At 45.8% G+C, this 22,463-nt stretch overlaps 1 protein-coding gene across 1 annotated transcript in view; it reads left to right on the top strand.

The window, feature by feature from the left end:
* The window catches only part of spt4 (Transcription elongation factor subunit spt4), a 110,040-nt gene that overhangs the window by 55,631 nt on the left and 31,946 nt on the right, over positions 1–22,463 (top strand). The window contains exon 4 of the mRNA XM_068347333.1: positions 19,490–19,596. Within this exon, the coding sequence (XP_068203434.1) occupies positions 19,490–19,596 (107 nt within the window). The remainder of the gene's footprint in view (positions 1–19,489; positions 19,597–22,463) is intronic.

Genomic DNA, 22,463 nt, shown 5'->3' with positions numbered 1-22,463 from the left:
ATGCTCGGGAACATGGAATCAGGAGCAAAGGACACTTCACATCAATTGCAAGGAGTTGTTGGCAGTTCATCTGGCCTTGATAAACTTCAAGTCCCTCCAGCTAAACAAGGTGGTGGAGGTGAACTCCGACAACACCACAGCCTTGGCTTACATCTCCAAGCAGGGAGGGACTCATTCGAGGAAGTTGTTCGAGATCGCAAGGGACCTCCTCATTTGGTCAAAAGATCGAAAGCTCACGCTGGTAACGAGGTTCATTCAGGGCGATATGAATGTCATGGCAGATTGCCTCAGCCGGAAGGGTCAGGTCATCCCCACAGAGTGGACCCTTCACAAGAATGTTTGCAGCAGACTTTGGGCCCTGTGGGGTCAGCCAACCATAGATCTGTTCGCTACCTCGATGACCAAGAGGCTCCCATTGTATTGTTCTCCGATTCCAGACCCAGCAGCAGTTCACGTGGATGCCTTTCTGCTGGATTGGTCCCATCTCGACCTGTATGCATTCCCGCCGTTCAAGATTGTCAACAGGGTACTTCAGAAGTTCGCCTCTCACAAAGGGACACGGCTGACGTTGGTTGCTCCCCTCTGGCCCGCGAGAGAATGGTTCACAGAGGTACTGCAATGGCTGGTCGACGTTCCCAGGACTCTTCCTCTAAGAGTGGACCTTCTGCGTCAACCTCACGTAAAGAAGGTACACCCAAACCTCCACGCTCTTCGTCTGACTGCCTTCAGACTATCGAAAGACTCTCAAGAGCTAGAGGCTTTTCGAAGGAGGCAGCCAGAGCGATTGCCAGAGCAAGGAGGACATCCACTCTCAGAGTCTATCAGTCTAAATGGGAAGTCTTCCGAAGCTGGTGCAAGGCCAATGCAGTTTCCTCAACCAGTACCACTGTAACCCAGATTGCTGACTTCCTGTTACATCTAAGGAACGTAAGATCCCTATCAGCTCCTACGATCAAGGGTTACAGAAGTATGTTGGCAGCGGTTTTCCGCCACAGAGGCTTGGATCTTTCCACCAACAAAGATCTACAGGACCTCCTTAGGTCTTTTGAGACCTCAAAGGAACGTCGGTTGTCCACTCCAGGCTGGAATCTAGACGTGGTCCTAAGGTTCCTTATGTCATCAAGATTTGAACCGCTCCAATCAGCCTCTTTTAAGGACCTCACATTAAAAACTCTTTTCCTCGTGTGCCTAGCAACAGCTAAAAGAGTAAGTGAGATCCACGCCTTCAGCAGGAACATAGGTTTCACATCTGAAACGGCTACATGTTCCTTGCAGCTCGGTTTTTTGGCTAAAAACGAGCTTCCTTCACGTCCTTGGCCTAAATCGTTCGAGATCCCAAGCCTGTCCAACTTGGTGGGGAACGAACTGGAGAGAGTACTTTGCCCAGTTAGAGCTCTTAGGTACTATCTAAGAAGGTCAAAACCTTTACGAGGACAATCAGAAGCCTTATGGTGTGCTATCAAGAAGCCTTCGCTACCAATGTCTAAGAACGCAGTTTCTTACTACATCAGGCTTCTGATTAGAGAAGCACATTCTCATCTGAAGGAAGAAGACCTTGCTTTGCTGAAGGTAAGGACACATGAAGTGAGAGCTGTGGCTACTTCAGTGGCCTTCAAACAGAACCGTTCTCTGCAGAGTGTTATGGATGCAACCTATTGGAGAAGCAAGTCAGTGTTCGCATCATTCTATCTCAAAGATGTCCAGTCTCTTTACGAGAACTGCTACACCCTGGGACCATTCGTAGCAGCGAGTGCAGTAGTAGGTGAGGGCTCAGCCACTACATTCCCATAATCCCATAACCTTTTTAACCTTTCTCTTGAATACTTTTTATTGTTTTTTTTGGGTTGTACGGTCGGCTAAGAAGCCTTCCGCATCCTGGTTGATTTGGCGGGTGGTCAATTCTTTCTTGAGAAGCGCCTAGGTTAGAGGTTGTGATGAGGTCCTTTAGTATGGGTTGCAGCCCTTTATACTTCAGCACCTAAGAGTCGTTCAGCATCCTAAGAGGACCGCTACGCTCAGTAAGGAAGACGTACTTAATAAAGGCAGAGTAATGGTTCAAGTCGACTTCCTTACCAGGTACTTATTTATTTTATGTTTGTTATTTTGAATAACTAATAAAATGAAATACGGGATACTTAGCTTCTTTGTTAACATGTATGCTGGTCTCCACCCACCACCCTGGGTGTGAATCAGCTACATGATCATCGGGTAAGATTAATATTGAAAAATGTTATTTTCATTAGTAAAATAAATTTTTGAATATACTTACCCGATGATCATGAATTAAAGGACCCACCCTTCCTCCCCATAGAGAACCAGTGGACCGAGGAGAAAATTGAGTTCTTGTTGACAAGAAGTACTTGAGTACCTGACCACAGATGGCACTGTTGAGTACACCCCCACCTGGATAGCGATCGCTGGCGTATCCCGACCGTAGATTTCTGTCGGGCAACGGAGTTGACAGCTACATGATCATCGGGTAAGTATATTCGAAAATTTATTTTACTAATGAAAATAACATCTTTACATAACCAAAACCTAACCTATTCACAGATGGTTTTGTAATTTAACAGTCATCTTATACAGTACTATAGCTATGAGGTAAATTAATTAAAATTTGCCGTAATTTTACACCTTGTCTAATCTAAAGGTCGTCTTATACACAGAAATACTGTATCCGGTATTTACATTTATTTATAGATTCATTTACAAATACACGTACTGTATAGTAGTCATTTTTAGGTTTTTATGATTATCTTGATTTTAAGTAAACTGTATTGGGAAAAAAGTAGGTTAGTTCTGAGTTTGATTGCTAGTGTATTTTAGCACTGTATTGATTTTCTTTTGATTCCATTCATGTCTATTTGTTCTCATGAGTTTCATTTAATTTCCATTTGTTATTTATGTCATCCAAGGGTGCAAACGAAAGCGTGTTAAATCTCGGCAAATTGTTTTGACGTTACGCCAGGTGTTGAGAATACAGTATATGATTTTGCTTGATTTTATGCTTTGGGAAACACTTTCTATATATCAGACAATTGGTGGTAATGGTCAGCCCTTCCCTCTCATTAGTCCATTATTGTGAGGTACAACTGTATTCTGCAGTTTTACCAACTATTGATGACACTTTTTCTTAATGTTAAGTTTTACCTAGAGTAGTGTATAGAATGTAAATACTGGCAATTTGTGGTTTAACATTTCATCTGGTCGTTAAATGCTAATGTGGCAAGTAAAATTGTTCAGTGTGATCTAAACCCCTAGAAAATCCATTAATCATTTGATTTATACAAATTTAGGATTTTCTAATATTCTTTATAGCAGAATTTTTCAAAGTTCCATTTTGATCTGCACACCAGCCATTGTTAGCTCTGCCCAGTAGTCAGTTTACATTAGGTCATGCAAAATAGATTATAGATTTTTGTATGTGCTGTACTATATGAAATTTATTATGTAGATTTATCTAAGATTTATAGATAGAAGAATTTGATACATACAATGCTAATACATCAAAGTACTCAGGATCTTTCAGTGAAACTTGACGTAAACACAATTTAGTATGCTTACAGCTCGCCAGGAATTTGTGGGAAAATTTGATAGATGTGTAATATAATTGATTTTTTTAAACATGAGTTGTTCCGTAACCGAAATACAAACCACGCTATTTACATGGGGTATTACTTTCGGCGTAGCTGAAATGGCGAGCCATTAGATTTTTAACGAGTGTTAACTACCCTCTCGCTAGCTAGCGAGGGGGTAGGGGAGAGGTAGCTAGCTACCCCTCCCCCCTCACACACCGGTGAACTGATTCACTTCGCTTTTGGCTCGGACGGTGGGCAGATGTCTCTGTCCCGTCCTCGCATGCCAGCCATTAATGTTTTGTCTTTACTTAATTGCAGTACTTACTTTTCTTATACTTAATATATATGTAAACATTCTTATGTTTATGTATATATTTGGGTATAGAAATACAGTAAGTTTCTTTTTCAGTTCCCCCCTCCAAACATCCTTCGAGGGGGCAGCTGAGTCCAACAGTCTCTCCTGCGAGTGTCTCCCCCTCGGGGGAGTTCACTAACAGAGACTCCTCTTCGGAGGACTGATTATGGTGCTCCTGTCCGTGGTCGTCTTCATCTTCAACCGCAGAGGATCTTCCTCGACGAGAACAGACCGTTGTAGCTGCTTCGTTAGACCTTTCGGCAGATCGTTCGCGATCTCCGACACCTGCCAGACCTTCTTGTCTTCCATCTCCGTTCCTGGACACAGATGCGCAGTGGGCGCCACTCCACCCCGTTTTCCAACGGGCACCGGTCCCTTCGGGGCAAAGGGCTTATCTCACAATGTAAGTCCCTTTAGTGCCAGGTTTTTACCTGTGCAACCTCGTTCTCCTGCGCGCAGTAGTTCGCAAATACTCTCCTGCTGTGACCAGTCTTCTGCTGAATCAACACTCCAGCGATCTCCTGTAGCTGAGTCTTGCCGTAGATCTCCTGATCGCCAATGCTTCTGGGACCTTCTGTGCGGCTACACGCCTTGTGCACCAACGGTCTCCTGAACGCCCACGATCGCCTGCTCGCCAGCGCACATCTGATCACCCTTTTCTGATGTGCGCAATGCACACCAACGTTCGCCCTCGCGCCCACGATCTCCGGATCTGGGCGCAAGCTGGGAGATTATTTCTAAGCTGAACTCCACGTTCACCTGCTCGCCAGTGCACATCTACGCTCCCTTTCCTGACGTGTGCAATGCGCGCCAACGTTCGCCCACGCGCCCACGATCTCCGGATCTGGGCGCAGGCAAGGAGTTTATTCCTTCGCCTCCTCGCCAACGATCTCTCTGGTTCTGCACCCTCGCTGATATCTTCTGGCCACGCAACTACGCGGCTACGATCTCCCAGTTCCTGCTTCGTCGCACGCAGTTCAAGAAGTTCCTACACTAGCGCACAGGCGCTCACAGGTTCTTCTGGACTCGCAGCGCCCTTCTGGAGTTTCGCGCCAAGCGCGTCCACGCGCGGTTCCAGTTCCAGCGCTCACACACTCGCCAACGCGCCAGCATGCTTCCACATCACACCGCGCCGCCCAGGAGGCACCTAAGCTAGCGCACGGGCGCTCACAGGCACCCCTGGGCTCTACTCGCGCGCCAGCGATCCCCTAAGCGCCCGCGTGATTCTTCGCCTGCGCGCAAGCGTTTTCAACACGCCAACGCTTCAATCGTCGAAGGTTTCCTACGCGCCCACGCGTTACCTCTCCTGTACGCGATCGCTCGTCAACGCGCCATCGCTCGCTTACGCGCCATCAGTCTTCCGGCCGCCTGCGCTCGCCCTTACGACCGCGCACCCATGTACACCCGCGCACCCATGTTTGCCCACGCGCGAACCAACGATTTTCCATCGCGCGAGCGCCAGCGCGATTTCGTCCACGATTCCCATCGGGTTTCGCAACACGGGCAACCTGGCGAGTCTTCTGGAGCACGTACTTCCAGATCATTGTCGGCACGATCTCTCATCTGTAGACGTAAAGCAGCGCACGTGCAGGAGCACGAAGAAGCTGCAGAGAGGTCTGGGCAACATTCTTCTCCTTCTTTTCTGGCAAGCCCCATCATCTCTACTCCTCAGGATCACCTGATCCCCTTCCCTCCTGCGGGTCGCTGACACTGCGTCTGTCAGCAGAGGAGGTACTTCAAGATTATGGGGAAGCCTGGTTTAGCTCTGCCTCTCCACCATTCCGTGGAAGGGATTCCAGGGGAATTTCTCTCGAGAAATTCTCCGCCCGGCAGGGGACTTTCTCGGCTTCGGAGATCTTGAGCCAGATGAAGGCCGCGGAGTGTGCCATGCAGGCCACTTCGTGGCTGGTCGTCTGGCTTGGATATCCGGGCATCCTGTTTTTATCCGAGGACTTGTCCAAGGGGAACACCAGGAAGACCATGGAAGCTTTCCTCCTCTCGGGCACGAACACCATTGTTTTCCGGCTCACCAAGTTTCGAACTTGTGGGCAAACTCGATGTTGGAGCATTGAGATGCAGTGACCGAGAGGTTCTTCTCGAAAGTCTCAACCGTGGATATCGGCAAGCTCAGACACTCTTACATCCTTGGAAAGAGCTTGTTTGAGCCCAAGGACGTGGTACGGTCAGCTGAGAGGTAGAGGAAATCGGATCTCGATTCACCCCTCCAAAGGTGCTTACATCCGGACCCTACAAGCCTCCAGCGCCTCAACAACAACAGCCGCTTTGGCCTAGGACATCGGAGCCGGCTCCGACGGCAAAAACAAGGTGTCTAACCAGCAGCCCCTCCTGTCAGGGACAAGTAGGACACGAAGTCCTCTTGGGGAGGCAATAATCCTAGAGGGAGCAGCTGAGGCCGCAGACGCTAGGATTGGCACCCCCCTGCCCCCCCAGTGGGGGGATACCTAAAGTTGCGTGTTCAGGTGGCAGCAACTCTGGGCCGATTCTTGCACGATCTCCATGATCAGCCAACGATATCGCGTCCTGTTCATAACATCTCTACCTCCCCTGCGTTGAGCCCCTATGCCATGGGATCGGCAAAGGGGCTAGCCCTTCGGGCAGAATTCGAGACCATACTCTAGAAGATGTTCTCCATAAGGTCGTCGACGGTTCCCCCGGCTTCTTCAGTCCACATTTTCTTGTACAGAAGGCATCTGAAGGCTGGAGACCCGTCATCAGCTCTGAACAAGTTTGTCAAACAAACTTCGTTCAGCGTGGAACAGCAGAGTCGTTCAGACTTGCAGTGAGACCACAAGTCTTCAGGTGCACACTGGATCTGAGGGACGGGTACTTCCAGATCCCAATCCATCCGTCTTCCAGGAAGTACTTGAAATTCAGCTTAGACAACAAGAGCTACCAGTTCAAGGTGCTGTGTTTCGATCTCTCCACAGCACCGCAGGTGTTCACCAGAATGTTCACCCTGATGTCTTCATGACCACACAGGATCGGCATCCGTCCCCTTCGCTATCTGGATGACTGGCTAACCCCGGCAGTCTCGGAATCAACCCTTCTTCGACACCGAGGCAAGCCTCTGGGACTTTGCCAAGATCTAGGGATCATGGTAAATCTCAAGAAGTCTTCTCTGCTTCCATCCCAACAAGTGGGATATTTAGGCATGATGTTAGATACCAATCTCCACAAGCCTTCCCATCAGTCGACAGGATAGCAAGGCTGAGGAGAGGCGCAGAACCTTTCCTCAGACGAGTAGAGCTTCCAACCCAATCTTGGTTACGTCTCCTAGGTCGCCTTTTCCTCCCTGACCCGTCTAGTTCCAAACGGCCGCCTCAGGATGAGATCCCTGCAACGGCGGCTCAAGTCCCGGTGGAACCAAGGCAACGATTCCCCGGACTCTCTGGTCCCTTGGGACCTGCGGAACGAATGGACCCGCAGTGGTGGTTGTCCTACGGGAACCTTTGAAGGGAGTGGATTTTCGCGTCCTTCCCCCGCATTTGATGCTGTTCTCGGATGCGTCAAAAGAGGGGGGGCCCACGTTCTGAACCAAAGGATCTCAGGCCTATGGTCAGAATCAGTAAGGTACCTCCACTTCAATCTGCTAGGAATGAAGGCTGTATATCTAGCCCTTCAACAGTTCGAACAACCCTGGCGGATCACTCCGTGGGCGACAACACTGTAGTGGCTTATTTCAACAAGCATAGAGGTACCTTTCATAACAGCTTTCCCATCTTGCAGTAGAGATACTGAGATGAACCGTTTCCACTCAATACCACTATCGGCTCGCTTCATTCCGGGCAATGGAATGTGCTCTCCGCAGTCTGAGCAGAGCCTCGCAGATAGTGAGTGCCGAGTGGTCTTGGGGACCCCTAGTAGCCAACAAAGTCCTGACTTTGTGGTCCTGTTCGCGACAGCCTTCAACTTCAAGCTGCCGCTGTACTACTTCCCCAAGGCACTCTGGCAAGATGCCTTCCTACAACGGTGGGACAACATCGACGTCTACGCCTTCCCACCGTTCTGTCTGGTGAGAAGAGTGCTCAACAAGACCAGATTATCGGTCAACCTGTTGATGACTCTGATAGCTCCGCTACGGCATCATGCAGAGTAGTTCCCGGACCTTCTGCATCCCCTGACGGGACTCCCGAGAGAGCTTCCCCCACGACACGAGCTACTCGAGCAACCACACTGCAACATCTGCCACAGAGCCGTAGCATCGCTTCGGCTTCATGCCTGGAGACTATCCAGCATTCCCTCACAGAAGAGGAGTTACGCAACAAGTTGCGGAGCGGATGTCTCGACACCTGCGAAAGTCATCCGCAGGGGTCTACCGGGCCAAGTGGAGAGTCTTCTGTGGTTGGTGTCGTGGGAGAGGTATCTCTCCCCTTGATGCCACTATTCCAGCAATAGCGGAATTATTGTATACCCGCGGGAGGGAATGCGCCTTTCGCTCTCGGTGGTGAAAACCTATCGCTCAGCCTCAGCCTGGCCTGCAGGCTGAAGGAATAGACATTCCCTCCTCGCTGGTTCTTTCTTCGCTCATTCGAAGCTACGAACTTACCTGCCCCCTGTCAGAAGTGAGACCTCCTCCATGGAACATGATTCGGGCTCCTAGGGCTCTCAAGAGACCTCCTTGCGAACCATTACGCCAGTCTTCTGATCGTCACCTGACTTGGAAGACGGTGCTCCTGCTCGCTCTGGCCTCGGCCAAGCGTGCCAGCGAACTTCATGGTCTCTCGTACGTCGTCGCCCATTCAAGAATAGAGGGGGAGGTAACGTTCAGGTTCGTCCCTGAGCTGGTCACTAGTCTCAAAATCTTGGAGCCCGGACCCTCGGTTCGACTCCTTCAAGATTTCGGTTCTCCGTTCTGTAACAGATGACCCAGACCTTCTCCTACTATGCCCAGTAAGGAGTCTGAGGTGTTATCTTAAGAACAGCTGGAGTTCGTCGTCACGTGCAAGCCCTGTTTGGGAGCACAGGAAGGATGGAGAAGAGGGTCACCAAGAATACCTTTTCAGCCTGGATTCATAGGGTCGTCCATCACGCCCTGAATCCAGACCCTCCTCCGTCACGTCGCCTTAGGGCACGCGATGCCAGAGGCATCGCAACGTCCCTGGCCTTCAAGAGTAACTACTCTGTGACGCAGGTGCTACAAGCTGGAGTCTGGAGGCGTCAAACGACCTTCACAGCCCACTACCTGCAGGACGTGACCCACAGGAGCTTCGATACGTTTTCTATCGGCCCTGTGGTGCCTACACAATAGCTGGTCTAAACCTCAGGCTCCTTAATGGACAGGTTGCAGAAGGTTGAGGGCATTGTTACCCGGTTTTAGTCTGCATGAATGAAAGAAGTTTGTCTGGCCCTTACTTATTTCTTCATCCTCCCCTCTCTTGGGGAAAGCAGCATCCTGGGTTCTCTGCATAGCTGACTTCAAACCTCTGCAGGTAAACTATGCTTCCTTGTGTTCCTAGTAGTAAGGTAATACTGTCACGTCCCCCATACCCTGACGAGGTGGTATTGGGAATGTCCTAGCCTAGAATTCCATCTAAGGGATTTCAGGTCAACTCCCTAGGACAAGTCACACTTCATCCCTCCACACACAAGCTTATGTAGGCCGCGCGTTCCTTGCGGAGCAAGGAAGTTGCGAGGTGCAGGGACTCTTTTTCTCGAAGTGCTGCTCACTCGGATTCTGAGTCCCCGGGCAAAGCCAAAGCCAGTAAGACTGGGACTTTCCACCCTTCCTAAGGGGTAAGTCACCCCATGTAAATAGCGTGGTTTGTATTTCGGTTACGGAACAAATGACAAATTCGGAGATAATTTGTATTTTTCCTAACCATACAAACCTTAGCTATTTACACATGTTTGCCCGCCAGCCCTGTCCCCCAAGGCAAGTCCTACCTCTAAGCGAAGTGAATCAGTTCACCGGTGTGTGAGGGGGGAGGGGTAGCTAGCTACCTCTCCCCTACCCCCTCGCTAGCTAGCGAGAGGGTAGTTAACCCTCGTTAAAAATCTAATGGCTCGCCATTTCAGCTACGCCGAAAGTAATACCCCATGTAAATAGCTAAGGTTTGTATGGTTAGGAAAAACGCAAATTATCTCCGAATTTGTCATACTTACCTGGTAGTTACATATATAGCTTACGTCCCTGACGTCACGGCAGAAAATTCAAAACTCTCGCCGATTGGAATAACCAGGTGTACCACCTGTGTTCCCCTAGCGAGGTACCTTGGAACCATTCCATGATTCTTCATATCTTCCCTGCTGCCGCTAGCGGCAACATCATTGGATATTCTCCTCGCTAATTACCTAATATTATTGCTGTTACTTTGGTGATGTACAATAATTTGGTTTTGACTCGCTTGTTTGGATTTTCTAATGGATACTCTTGATTTATGTTTGGATTTTGATATTTTAACCCTTGCTTGATGATCTCTCTCAAATTTTTCAAAATGGCCAACCCCCTTTAACTTTTAGTGTGTGTGTGAGTGGGTGTAAGACCCGTTTGGCTAAGGCCTCAATTGATCCACATTCGCTCTGCGTTAAATGCAGAGGTAAGGTATGTGAGTTGGATGATAGGTGTGACGAATGCATTCTATTATCTGAGCATGAGTGGCTAGAGTTTGAACGCTATACGTGTAAATTAGAAAGAGATAAGTTGAGGCGTAGTTCTTCTTGCTCTTCCAGAGACTTTTCCTCTTACCATGTCACCGAACCTATTCCTTCCCCTGTAGTGGTAGTTTCTGATCCCACTACGGTTACTGCTAGTGAGCCTACGCTTAAAGATATGATGTTGGCTATTCAAGCGTTGGGCGCAAAGGTTGAATCTATCGCTGCGGACAGGACGCAATTAATGTCCGACGTGAAGCAGCTAAAAGGTGATAGTGCTAGAAGTGCAGTGAACGTTATTAGTGCAGTGGAGGGTGTGCCTGCTCGGGCTTGTCGTTCTCCTAGTCTTAGACCTCTTCCAAGCTCCCCAACACCTGGGAGAAGGAATGTCGAACGACGAAAGGAAACGAGAGGCTTTATCTCCCGAGCAGACGTCCCCTCGAGCGTTCCTATTAAGGTTTCCCTGGACGTTTGCCCTCACTATAGAAAAGGTGAGGTTAAGGTGATTTCTTCATCCTCGGATGACGCAGTTCCTAAAAGAGGCTGGTGTCAAGCGTCCAGACCTCTTAAGAGGAAATTGGATAATGTCAACCAGCGTCTTACCAGGACACCGCAAGTTCCTGGTTGTAGCCATTGGAGCAGTTCAGTGCGTTTTCCTTCCACCGAAGAGAGCTCGCCTGCCAAACATCCTGCAAGGACGTTGGATTCTGTAAAGAATCGTCCAGTTGTTGGGCAGTTGTCTGAACCGAGCATGACCTCGGTTCATGCTCCTCCTCCACCATCAGATTGTTTTTCACCCTCTGGACGCTCTGAGCGTTCTTTGAGAGACGTGGAGAGCGAACCTGTGATTGACGTGGCGTCACCTGTATCACAAGTTGACCCGAATCTTAATATGCTGCAAGAGATGCAGCAAAGACTTCCGTCATTTATGCAAAGCTACCAAGCTACAGACAGTAAAAGGGTAGCGTGCCTAGATCCTGAGCGTCAGGAAGCTTCCTCTGTGGACGCCAAGCGGTACTAGGCGGTGAGTCGTGAGACTCTTGAAGACGAACGTTTGGACGTCTCCGCTGTTAAATGTCCTAGAACTGTTCCTTATAAGGAAAGCGGGCATAATCTTGACCCCAAACGCAAACGTGACGCTCAAGTGACCAGAAGCGCCGAGCGTTCTTGTAAATGTGACGTTAAACGTCCTACAGGGCGTGATCTTGAGCTTTCAGCAGCACGTGATGTTGAACGTCCAGCCATTCGTGAAGTCGAGCGTCCTACAAAGCGAGGCGCCGAACATCCTAATACTATAGAAGTGTTGGTGAACGTCCTACAGGAAGTGCTTTCAAACGTCCAGCAAGACGCGATGTCGAGCATCCTCCAGAGCGAGGCGTCGAGCGTCCTTCTTTATGTAGCGTTGAACGTCCTACAGGACGTGCTCCAGATCGTCCAGCAAAGCGTGACGTCGAGCGTCCTACGATTTAGGACGTCGAACGTCCAGCGAGACGTGATGTCGAACGTCCTCCAGGACGTGACGTTGAGCGGCGAGCAGCCAGGCAGGACGTCGAGCACCAAGCAGGACGCGATGTCGAGCGTGACACTGAGCGTCGAGCTTCCTTACATGAAAGTTAAGAAAAGACTAATGACTTTCAGGATGCGAGCTTTGGACTTCAGGATGATCTTAATCAAATCAAGAGTCAAGATCAAGAACTCTTTAGCTCTGATCGCGTGGATCGCGAACGTTTCACAGAGCGTCCAGGGGCTTTGTCGGAGGAAGAAGTTGATGATCACCCTTCCCCTGTCGAACTTTTTGAGGAGTTATCAGAAGGAGAAGACTCTAAGTCGTTTCGTCCTTCAGTGGACTTGAAGAAACTCATGAAAGTCTTCAACGATGAGTTCCCAGAGTCTTTTGTTCCCGTTGCTCCACGTTCCCCTCCATCTGAATTCACGCTTGGGAAGACGGCGAAGAAGTCTCTGTTTACCAGAATGGTTCTGTCGATCGTCAAAAAGAGCTCTTAAGATGATGGGAGACTGGATGGAGTCCAAAAAGGACCAAGGGAAATCAGCCTTCGCGTTCCCTCCAACTAGATTAGCATCTAGATCCATTATATAGTACGATACGGGAGAAGTTCTCTGCTTGGGAGTTCCTGCCTCTGCCCTGGGAGATTTCTCGTCTAGTAGACGCTCCCCGTCGATCGGCCATGCGGAAGACCAAGATTCTCTGGTCTACTTCAGAGTTAGACCATCTGCTCAAAGGCATCTTTAGAGCCTTCGAGCTTTTTAATTTCCTCGATTGGACTCTGGGAGCCTTGGGCAAGAAGGTTGCTGCTCTTAAAGAAGGTGACTCTTCTAGTTTAATCCATATCATGTCCTGTATGGATGAGGCATTACGAGACGGATCGAATGGGTTGGCAGCGATTTTCACAGCAGACATACTTAAGAAGAGAGCCCAGATGTGTTCGTTTCTGTCTCTGGGGGTTACTCCCTTTCAGAAATCAGAATTGTTTTATGCTCCGCTGTCTTCCTCTCTTCTTCCGCAAGAACTAATTAGAGGATTTCTTCCGCATTGACTCAGAAGGCCACCCAAGATCTAGTCTCAAAGACGGCGAGAAAGGTCTTACCATCTTCTTTCTCTAGCCGCAAGCCTAAAGATGATACACCTTTCCCTAAGTTTTCTCAGCCCTTTCGAGGAAAGACTTCCAGCAGGGGTAGCTCTAGGCTCGATGGAAGGAGAGCAAAGAGGAGAGGATTTAGGACAGGGCGAAGCAGAATCTGACTGCTTTCGCCTTCAGGCAGTAGGAGCCAAACTACACATCTTCTGGCAGGCGTGGGAGATGAGGGGAGCAGACCTTTGGTCAGTTCAACTTCTAAAGGAGGGTTACAAGATCCCTTTTATGGGGAAACCTCCTTTGGTTTTAACCCAAGTAGATCTCTCTCCCAGGTACAGAGAGGAGTCAAAGAGGCAAGCTCTACAACTTCAAGTGTCTCTCTCTTGTTGGAGAAGGGGCCATAGAGAGGGTGCAGGACTTCCAGTCACCAGGTTTTTACAACCGCCTGTTCCTGGTTTCCAAGAAATCGGGGGGGATGGCGTCCAGTTCTGGACTTGAGTGTTTTCGACACATTTGTTCAAAAGACAAAGTTCTCTATGGAGACTTCGAAGTCAATTCTTGCAGCAGTAAGAAAGGGTGACTGGATGGTCTCATTAGACCTCCAGGACGCTTATTTTCATATCCCCATTCATCCGAGCTTCAAGCATTATCTGAGATTCGTATTCATGGGGGAAGTGTTTCAGTTTCGAGCCCTGTGTTTTGGCCTCAACACCGCCCCTCAAATATTTATGAAACTTATGCTCAATGTAGCAAGGATTCTCCACTCAAGAGGCATCAGAGCCTCCCTGTATCTAGACAATTGGCTTCTCAGAGCTCGCTCTTACGATCACTGCCTGAAGGATCTTCAGATAACATTGAATTTAACAGAAAAATTGGGTCTTGTCAACAAGGCCAAATCTCTTCTTCGGAGTCAAGTTTTCCGGGCTTTTCTGTCTCCCTTAAGGACGGAACAAGCCATCTTGAAAGTGCAGAAGAATATGTCAGACAGAAGCCAGGTCTCTTTTTAATGAACATGTTAAAGAACATAGAGGATCAACTTTTATCTATACTGATGGCTCCAAATCTGATGCTGGCGTTGGATTTGGAGTGCATAGTAATGGTTTTAATTGTAGAGGTGCACTTCCTCTGACCGCTTCCATATTTACTGCGGAACTGTATGGCATATTAACCGCTATTGAGAAAATAGCGTTGGAGAAGGAGGGTAATTTTACAATTTTTAGTGATGCAAGGAGTGTCCTTCAAGCTATGGAAGTTTTTAATTCTAATAACCCTCTAGTTTTAAAGATTTTAGAATGGCTTTTCCTTATTGGACGGAGAGGTATAACAGTTCAATTTTGTTGGGTACCAGCACATGTAGGTGTGTCCGGGAATGAGAAGGCAGATTCACTGGCTGAGGAGGCTGCATCCGAGTTGCTGCCAAGAAGGTATCCCATTCCCTGTAATGATTTCTTACCTGACATCAAGAAATTGGTTTGCAATAAATGGCAACAGCAATAGGATAGTCAAGATGGGAAGTAACAAATGACATCTCCTTGGAGGTATAATATGATGCCCCGAAAATGGAAGACGTCTCTTTGTCGTCTCCGTATTGGTCACACTCGGTTGAGACACGAGTTTCTGCTGAAGGGCCAACACCAACCGTATTGTGACAACTGTTTAGTACCTCTAACAGTAAGGCATTTGTTGACCGAATGCCCCAATTATAACAACTTGCGGAATAGATATTTGTTTGAGGCTCGAGGTGAGGGTGGCAGGTTCATCCTTGCCAAGATTCTTGGAAATGATGTGTCCTACCATGCAAGTGGCATTTTTAGATTTCTTTCAGAAGCAGGTCTTCTGAAAAATATTTAACTTTTATGACATTCAATTTTTATGATTTTAATTGAATACTCTTTAATTTTTTATTTTATTTCATTTTTTATTTTTGTATACATAAATTAAATGTTACCGGCGTCAATGACCTTAGATGTCAGGATGCCTGAAAACTTTAAATCATTCATTCATTCTTGAAAGTGCAATCGTTTCTGGAAGAGCAGAAGTGTTCTGCGAGGAAGTGGATGAGCCTGTTGGGAACCCTCTCCTCGTTGGAACAGTTTATCGCTCTAGGAAGACTGAATCTTCGACCTCTCCAATTCCACCTCAATTATCACTGGAACAGGAAGAAGGATTTAGAGACGATGTGTATTCCAGTCACGGAGTCCATAAGAAGTTGCCTTCAGTGGTGGAACGATCCAGTCAAGTTTCAAGAAGGTTCCCCCCATTAGAACAGAAGAATCCAGACCTTGTGTTGTGTTCCGACGCCTCAGACTCGGGGTGGGGAGCAACACTGGGCAAGTTGGAAGTTTTGGGGTTGTGGACAGAGGTTCAAAAGAACTTCCACATAAACCAAAAGGAATTGTTAGTGGTCCTGTTGGCCCTAAGAAGCTTCGAAGGGTCAGTTCTGAACAAAGTGGTGCAGGTTAATGCCGACACCACCACAGCATTGGCTTACATTGCCAAGCAAGGAGGAACCCACTCGATTTCCCTTTACGAGACGGCGAGGAATCTCCTCATCTGGGCAAAGGAAAGAAATGTAGTTCTGATTACAAGGTTCATCCAAGGGGAGAAGAATGTGATGACAGACAGCCGCAGCAGGAGAGGTCAAGTCCTACCCACAGAGTGGACACTCCATCTAGAAGTTTGCAAAAGTCTGTGGCGACTTTGGGGTCATCCTTGCAAAGACCTTTTCGCGACCACAAAGACAAAGAGGCTAGAGACGTATTGCTCCCCAGTGCCAGAGCTCGAAGCAGTACACACGGACGCGTTCATGCTAGGTTGGTCCAATCTAGACGTGTACGTTTTTCCACCTTTCAAGATCTTTTACAAGGTGTTACAAAAGTTTGTGTCAAGCGAAGGGACTAGAATAACGCTAGTAGCCCCCTTTTGGCCCTCAAGAGAATGGTTCACAGAGGTACTGGAATGGATGGTGGACACTCCAAGAAGCCTTCCATTAAGAGTAGATTTACTCAAACAGCCCCACTTGGAAAGGCACCATCAAAGTCTCCAAAATCTTCAGCTAACTGCCTTCAGACTATCGAAAAACTCACAAGAGCTAGAGGCTTTTCAAAGGAGGCAGCTAGAGCTATTGCAAGAGCAAGAAGGTCTTCGTCCATCAGGGTCTATTAATCCAAGTGGGAGGTTTTTAGAGAATGGTGCAGAGTCAACTCTGTTTCCTCATCCAGTACCTCTGTAACTCAGATTGCTGACTTCCTTTTATTCTTGCGAAGGAAGCTCAATTTTTCTTCATCCACCATCAAGGGATACAGGAGTATGTTGTCAACTGTATTCAGGCACAGAGACTTGGACCTTTCGAATAATAAAGACATACAGGAACTTCTTGAAATTTTGATACATCAAAGCAATGTCACCAGGATTCACCAGCTTGGAATCTGGATATAGTCCTGAAGTTCCTTATTAGTGACAGGTTTGAGCCCTTGCACTCTACGTCTCTTAAGGACCTCACGATGAAAACCCTTTTCTTGGTTAGTCTGGCAACAGCCAAGAGAGTTAGTGAAATCCATACGTTTTGTAAAAACGTGGGTTTTCGAGATAACAAAGCTATCTGCTCATTGCAGTTGGGTTTTCTCGCCAAGAATGAACACCCTTCTCAACCTTGGCCTAAGTCTTTTGAGATTCCGCATCTTTCGGATGTGGTTGGCGATGAGTTAGAGAGAGTCCTATGCCCAGTAAGAGCCCTGAAGTTCTACCTTTACAGAACGAAGGAGTTGTGAGTCAAGTCAGAAGCCCTGTGGTGCTCGGTCAAGAAGCCCTCCTTGCAGATGTCAAAGAATGCCCTGTCATTCTTCATCAGATTTTTAATAAGAGAGGCTCATGCACATTGCAGTGAGACAGACTTTAGACTTTTAAAGGTCAAGACTCACGACGTTAGAGCTGTAGCAACCTCAGTGGCCTTCAAACAAAATAGATCGTTGCAAAGCATTATGGACACAACCTTTTGAAGGAGCAAATCTGTGTTCGCTTCACACTATTTGAAAAGTGTCAAGAGTCTTCATGAGGACTGTTACACTCTGGGACCGTTCATAGCAGCGTGTGCAGTAGTGGGGGAAGGATCCACCACTACATTCCCATAATCCTAATACCTTTTCTTCTCTTGGAACTTTTAATTTGTTTTTTATGGTTGTCTTGTGGAGATTGCGACAGTCTTCCGCAATCATTGATTTGGTCAGGTGGTCAATTTTGTTCCTTGAGACCGCCCGGAACTGGGTATTAGAGGAGGCTCTGTCACATAGAGGTATGTACACCAGTTTGACAGCTCCTAGAGATCTCATAAGGAAAGCGGACATAATGGCAGAGAATCATTGAAGTCAGCTTCCTTATCAGGTACGAACCCTTAAGCTTGTATTTTTTTTTAACTCTTAAACAGAATTCCAACTATATTGGCTGTCTCTAACCCTTCACCAAAGGTGTTAATCAGCTATATATATAACTTACCAGGTAAGTTTTATGTTTAAAAATGTTATTTTCATTCTAAAATAAATTTTGGAACATACTTACCTGATAGTTATATATAATTAAATTCCCACCCTCCTCCCCTCTAGAAACTAGAGGCATGGAAGATATGAGGAATCATGGAATGGTTCCAAGGTACCTCGCTAGGGGCGCACAGGTGGTACACCTGGCTATTCCAATCGGCGATTGGCGCAAGTTTTGAATTTTCTGTCGTGACGTCAGGGACGTAAGCTTTATATATAACTACCAGGTAAGTAAGTTCAAAAATTTGTTTTATAATGAAAATAACATGTTGACACTATCATAATTTATGTATCCAAAATCACCTACTCTCATTGTAGCCTGTAGGCTATGCAAGGCATATTAAACAATACAGTGAACCCTCGTTTATCGCGGTAGATAGGTTCCAGACGCGGCCGCGATAGGTGAAAATCCGCAAAGTAGTGACACCATATTTACCTATTAATTCAACATGTATATTCAGACTTTTAAAACCTTCCCTTGTACGTAGTACTGTTAACAAATTACCCTTTAATGTACTACAGTACCCTAAACTAAAACAGGCACAAATATTAAAGGCAATTTTATATCATGCGTTTCCTAAACACGCTAAAAAGCACGTTAAAAAATGGCAACCAATGTTTTGTTTACATTTATCTCTGATCATAATGAAGAAACAAACTGGAGGTAGAGCTTTGCTTATTACCCAGACATATTTCCCATACTATTCCCTTAGAACTACATCACATCTTCCTACTTTAGATATATATATATATACAGTATATATATACTATATATATATATATATATATATATATATATATATATATATATACTGTATATGTATATATATATATATATATATATATATATATATATATATATATATATATATATATATATATATATACTGTATATGTATATATATATATATATATATATATATATATATATATATATATATATATATATATATATGTGCGTGTGTGTATATATATATATATATATATATATATATATATATATATATATATATATATATATATGTGCGTATATATATATATATATATATATATATATATATATATATATTTATATGTATACACATATACATACCTACATATATACATACATACATATATACATAAATACATGCATACATATATATATATATATGTTACTGTATATATATGGGTTATGGAAAAAATCCGCGAAGTGGTGAATCCGCGATGGTCGAACCGCGAAGTAGCGAGGGTTCACTGTACAGCAATCCTAAACTAAGCAATGCGGTAACCTGAGTTGATAACACTGATGTATGTAGAGTAGAATAATTGGGTCACGTGAAAGGGGCGTAGTACTGTATTTTAATACCAACAGTGAATTTGTCCCCAACATCTACCTGTACTATAATATACAATACAGTATGGTATTCATGTTAAATTAGGGTAACTCTTTATACTCTTATGGTTACCATTAATTGGTGGCTATGATTTGGCAATTTGATCTTTTAATATTTTTGTTGCAACTTTAAATGCAAAAGAACTTTGACTATTCTGATATTTTCCTAGCAACATGTAGTGCTGTGGTATGATAGGCATTACCTACACTTCGGTTCACCCTCTCTCCCTTCCGATACAGTCTTATTGGATAAAGGGATGGCAGATGTGGAGGGGTGTTGTTTCACGTGAGGGGGATTATCAACGACAGGGTGGCAATTGTTTGGGTTAATGAAACAAATTTAGTCTCAGATTATTGTTTGAAATTTTTCCTACTTTAGGGCCATACAGTATAGTATTTCATACACGTCTAATAGTCTTCATTAATTTGCTTTATTATTTCAGACTCAAGACATGTTTGAAGCTGATGGCTGTGATAACTGTGACGAATTTTTGCACATGAAAAATAATCGTGACCAAGTTTTTGATTGCACTTCTTCCAATTTTGATGGGTAAGTGTCATATAGTGAGTTTTTATTCAGTGTTGATCTCAAAGTGATAGATACTTTGTGGTTTGCCCCATGATAGAATCTGTAGAATATGCTTGTTCTCATTCTTAGTCCAAGTTCACTATCCTTTATGTGTACATATTCATGGCAGACACCTTCAAGGGCCATTAGCTATTGTCTTTACTTACTGGTCAGCAGTGTATAGAATTTGTAATGGTACTTTAGTTAAAAGTAGACCATAGATATAAGGTCTCTAAAACAAGGTTGTTCCGTAACTGACATACAAACCACGCTATTTAATAGGTGTTATTACTTTCGGTGTAGCTGAAATGACAAGCCATTAGAATTTTAATGAGGGTTTACTACCCCACCGCTATATAGCGGGGGATAAGGAGGGTAGCCTGCTAACCCCCCCCCCCCCCCCTCACACGCACCTGTGCTCGAGCTCACTTTGCTCTCGGCTCGGGTGGTAGTCGGACGTGTCCGCTTTCACCCTCGCCTTTCTGACAGCCATTTAATGCTTTTTACTTTTCCTTTTACAGGTGTGTTTGAAGTTGGCCTCTGCTATCATGTGAAAGTGTCCTGGATTACCCGACCGCCCTTGTGGCACGTATATGTCGGCGGTCGATATGGACCCTCACACCCTTTGTCCTTATTGTAGGGGCCAGCGATGTGATAGAAATAATAAGTGTGGTGAGTGTAGGGAGTGGTCTACCTCCCAGTGGGAGAGGTTTTCTCGGCGACGTAAGAAGTCTAAACGGGATATTTCTCCTTCAAAGGTTTCTTTGAAAGGAGAAAATCCCAAGGGCTCTTCTTCCGTTGCCCAAACCTCCTCCGAAGCTCCCGCTCGATCGGTTTCCTCCGAGAAACTGTCGAGTGGTAGCGTAGGCCATAGTTCTGTTGCCCGATCTCGGGGTTCGGGAGAGGAAGTTGCCTCCCATAGCGAGGCAGCTCCTCCTCCTTCCCCGGGGGAGGATTTAAATCTTAATCTGTCTAATAATGATTTATTTCAGCTTTGGTCTTCCTTAGGGCTTGAGGGTTCACCCTCCAAGGAAGCCTTGTTTGACATAATCCAGTTGGGGTCCGCTGTTAAACAATCGCCGACTTTGGCAGAGGTTGATCCTCTGTCTATCGTCGACGTTGTGGTGGCAGAGGCTTCCGATGCGGTATCTCAGACCCCTGCTCCTGATCAACCTGTTGTAGCTGAAGGCTTAGTTCCTCCCTCTGCTCCCTCTTAATGAGAGAGTGCCTTGATGAAGTCATTGAGCTTCAGCACGGCATTTCATTCCCGTGCTGAAACTTGGTGACGGGCAAGAGGGCTCTCGAACTTGGGGAAATTGCTCCCCCAGTTCGAATCTAAATTTCTCTCTTTCACCTTTTTCTTTTTCTCAATATTACTTCGACCTTATCCTAATTTCATAAACTTTCTTTCGTCTTGCTTTCCAAACTCTTTGAGAAAAATTTCCTTCATATATGTGTATATATTATGTACATATATATTTATTATTTTTTTTTTTTTCCTATGGGTTGAATGTTTCTACATCCATTGTAGCCCCGGCGGGGATGTTCATACATCCTTTATTGCTGCCTGCTTTGATGAGTGGGAGGAGGTATCACGGTTGGGAGGTGTTTGCATTCAAAGCTCTATGTGAGAGTATTGGATGATTTCAGCCATCCCGAAGATAGTTTGGACCTTTTTGGTGGAACTATTCTCAAGTTTTGGGTCTTCGGAATCCAGGGGGATCCAATGCTTGGGGTAGGACTCTCGGATTTTGGCCGGAAGCCTGTCATTACAGATATGGGGAGGATGATTCCATAATTTCTTGGTCTCCAGTCCTAACAGGTGGGTTCAGCTTACACCTGTGCCTCTATATCTGTTTTGATGCTATCCTTCGGGTAGGGTATGGATTGGACCATCTGGGAAGTATACTCTCATTGTGCCGATAGTGGAGAGTGCAAATTTCCTTTCTGACGTGTGATTGCCTAACATTCTCGAGCAGGTACATCAAATTAACCCTTTTCTCTCTCTCTCGTCTAATGGATTCTTTAAGTAACGAACCCCCATCCCCTGGATACGCTGACTCTCCCCCCGGCACCGTTGACGACCTCTGCTAATGTGATAAGGGAAAGTTCTGTTGATGACCTCGGAACGGGAAAGGACCATTCCACTGATATTTCAAAATAGAGTAATTTGGGTAACACGAGGAAACTTCGAATCCTTCATGTTACACAAATTTCAATAGAGACAAATTATGATGATCTATGTAAAGCATTTGAATGCTATGGATGTATAAAAGAAATAAGGATGAAACTTGAAGCTGAAACTTGGGATTCATGGGTATCTTATAGTAGTTATGACGAAGGATTTAGTGCAATAAGTAACTTGAATAATATTAAAATTAATAACTTGAATGTCGCGGCTGCTCTCTGCGATAGGATACCAAAAGATTTGGATGTGTATAGGCCTGCCGATTGGTTGGAAAAAGACGCATATTTAGTTATGCCCTCCCAGAGAAATCCAAAACCACCGATGTGGCTTATAGCTGAATCAAAGGGGGTTACAGGGAATTATTTTAAAATATGCAAATTGATTCAGAAAAAAGTAGGAACTATTGCACCAGGCGATATATCTCGTTTCGGAAAAAATAGTTTCCTTATCCATGCCGAATCCAGTACACAGTCGGTAATATTGTCCAATATGAAAATAAGTAAGATGACATTAAGTTAGATATCAAACCCCACCTAAATTTTAGCTACGGAAGGGGCGTAGTTTTTAACAGAGATCTATATGATTTTACAGAGGAGGAGATACTGGCCATGTGTCCATTAAATGTATGGAAAGTTCTAAAAAGTCCCAGGTACATCAATGA

This window comes from Palaemon carinicauda, chromosome 23 (genome assembly GCF_036898095.1).
Source record: "Palaemon carinicauda isolate YSFRI2023 chromosome 23, ASM3689809v2, whole genome shotgun sequence".
NCBI lineage: Eukaryota > Metazoa > Arthropoda > Malacostraca > Decapoda > Palaemonidae > Palaemon > Palaemon carinicauda.
This window is presented reverse-complemented; position numbering and strand designations above follow the sequence as displayed.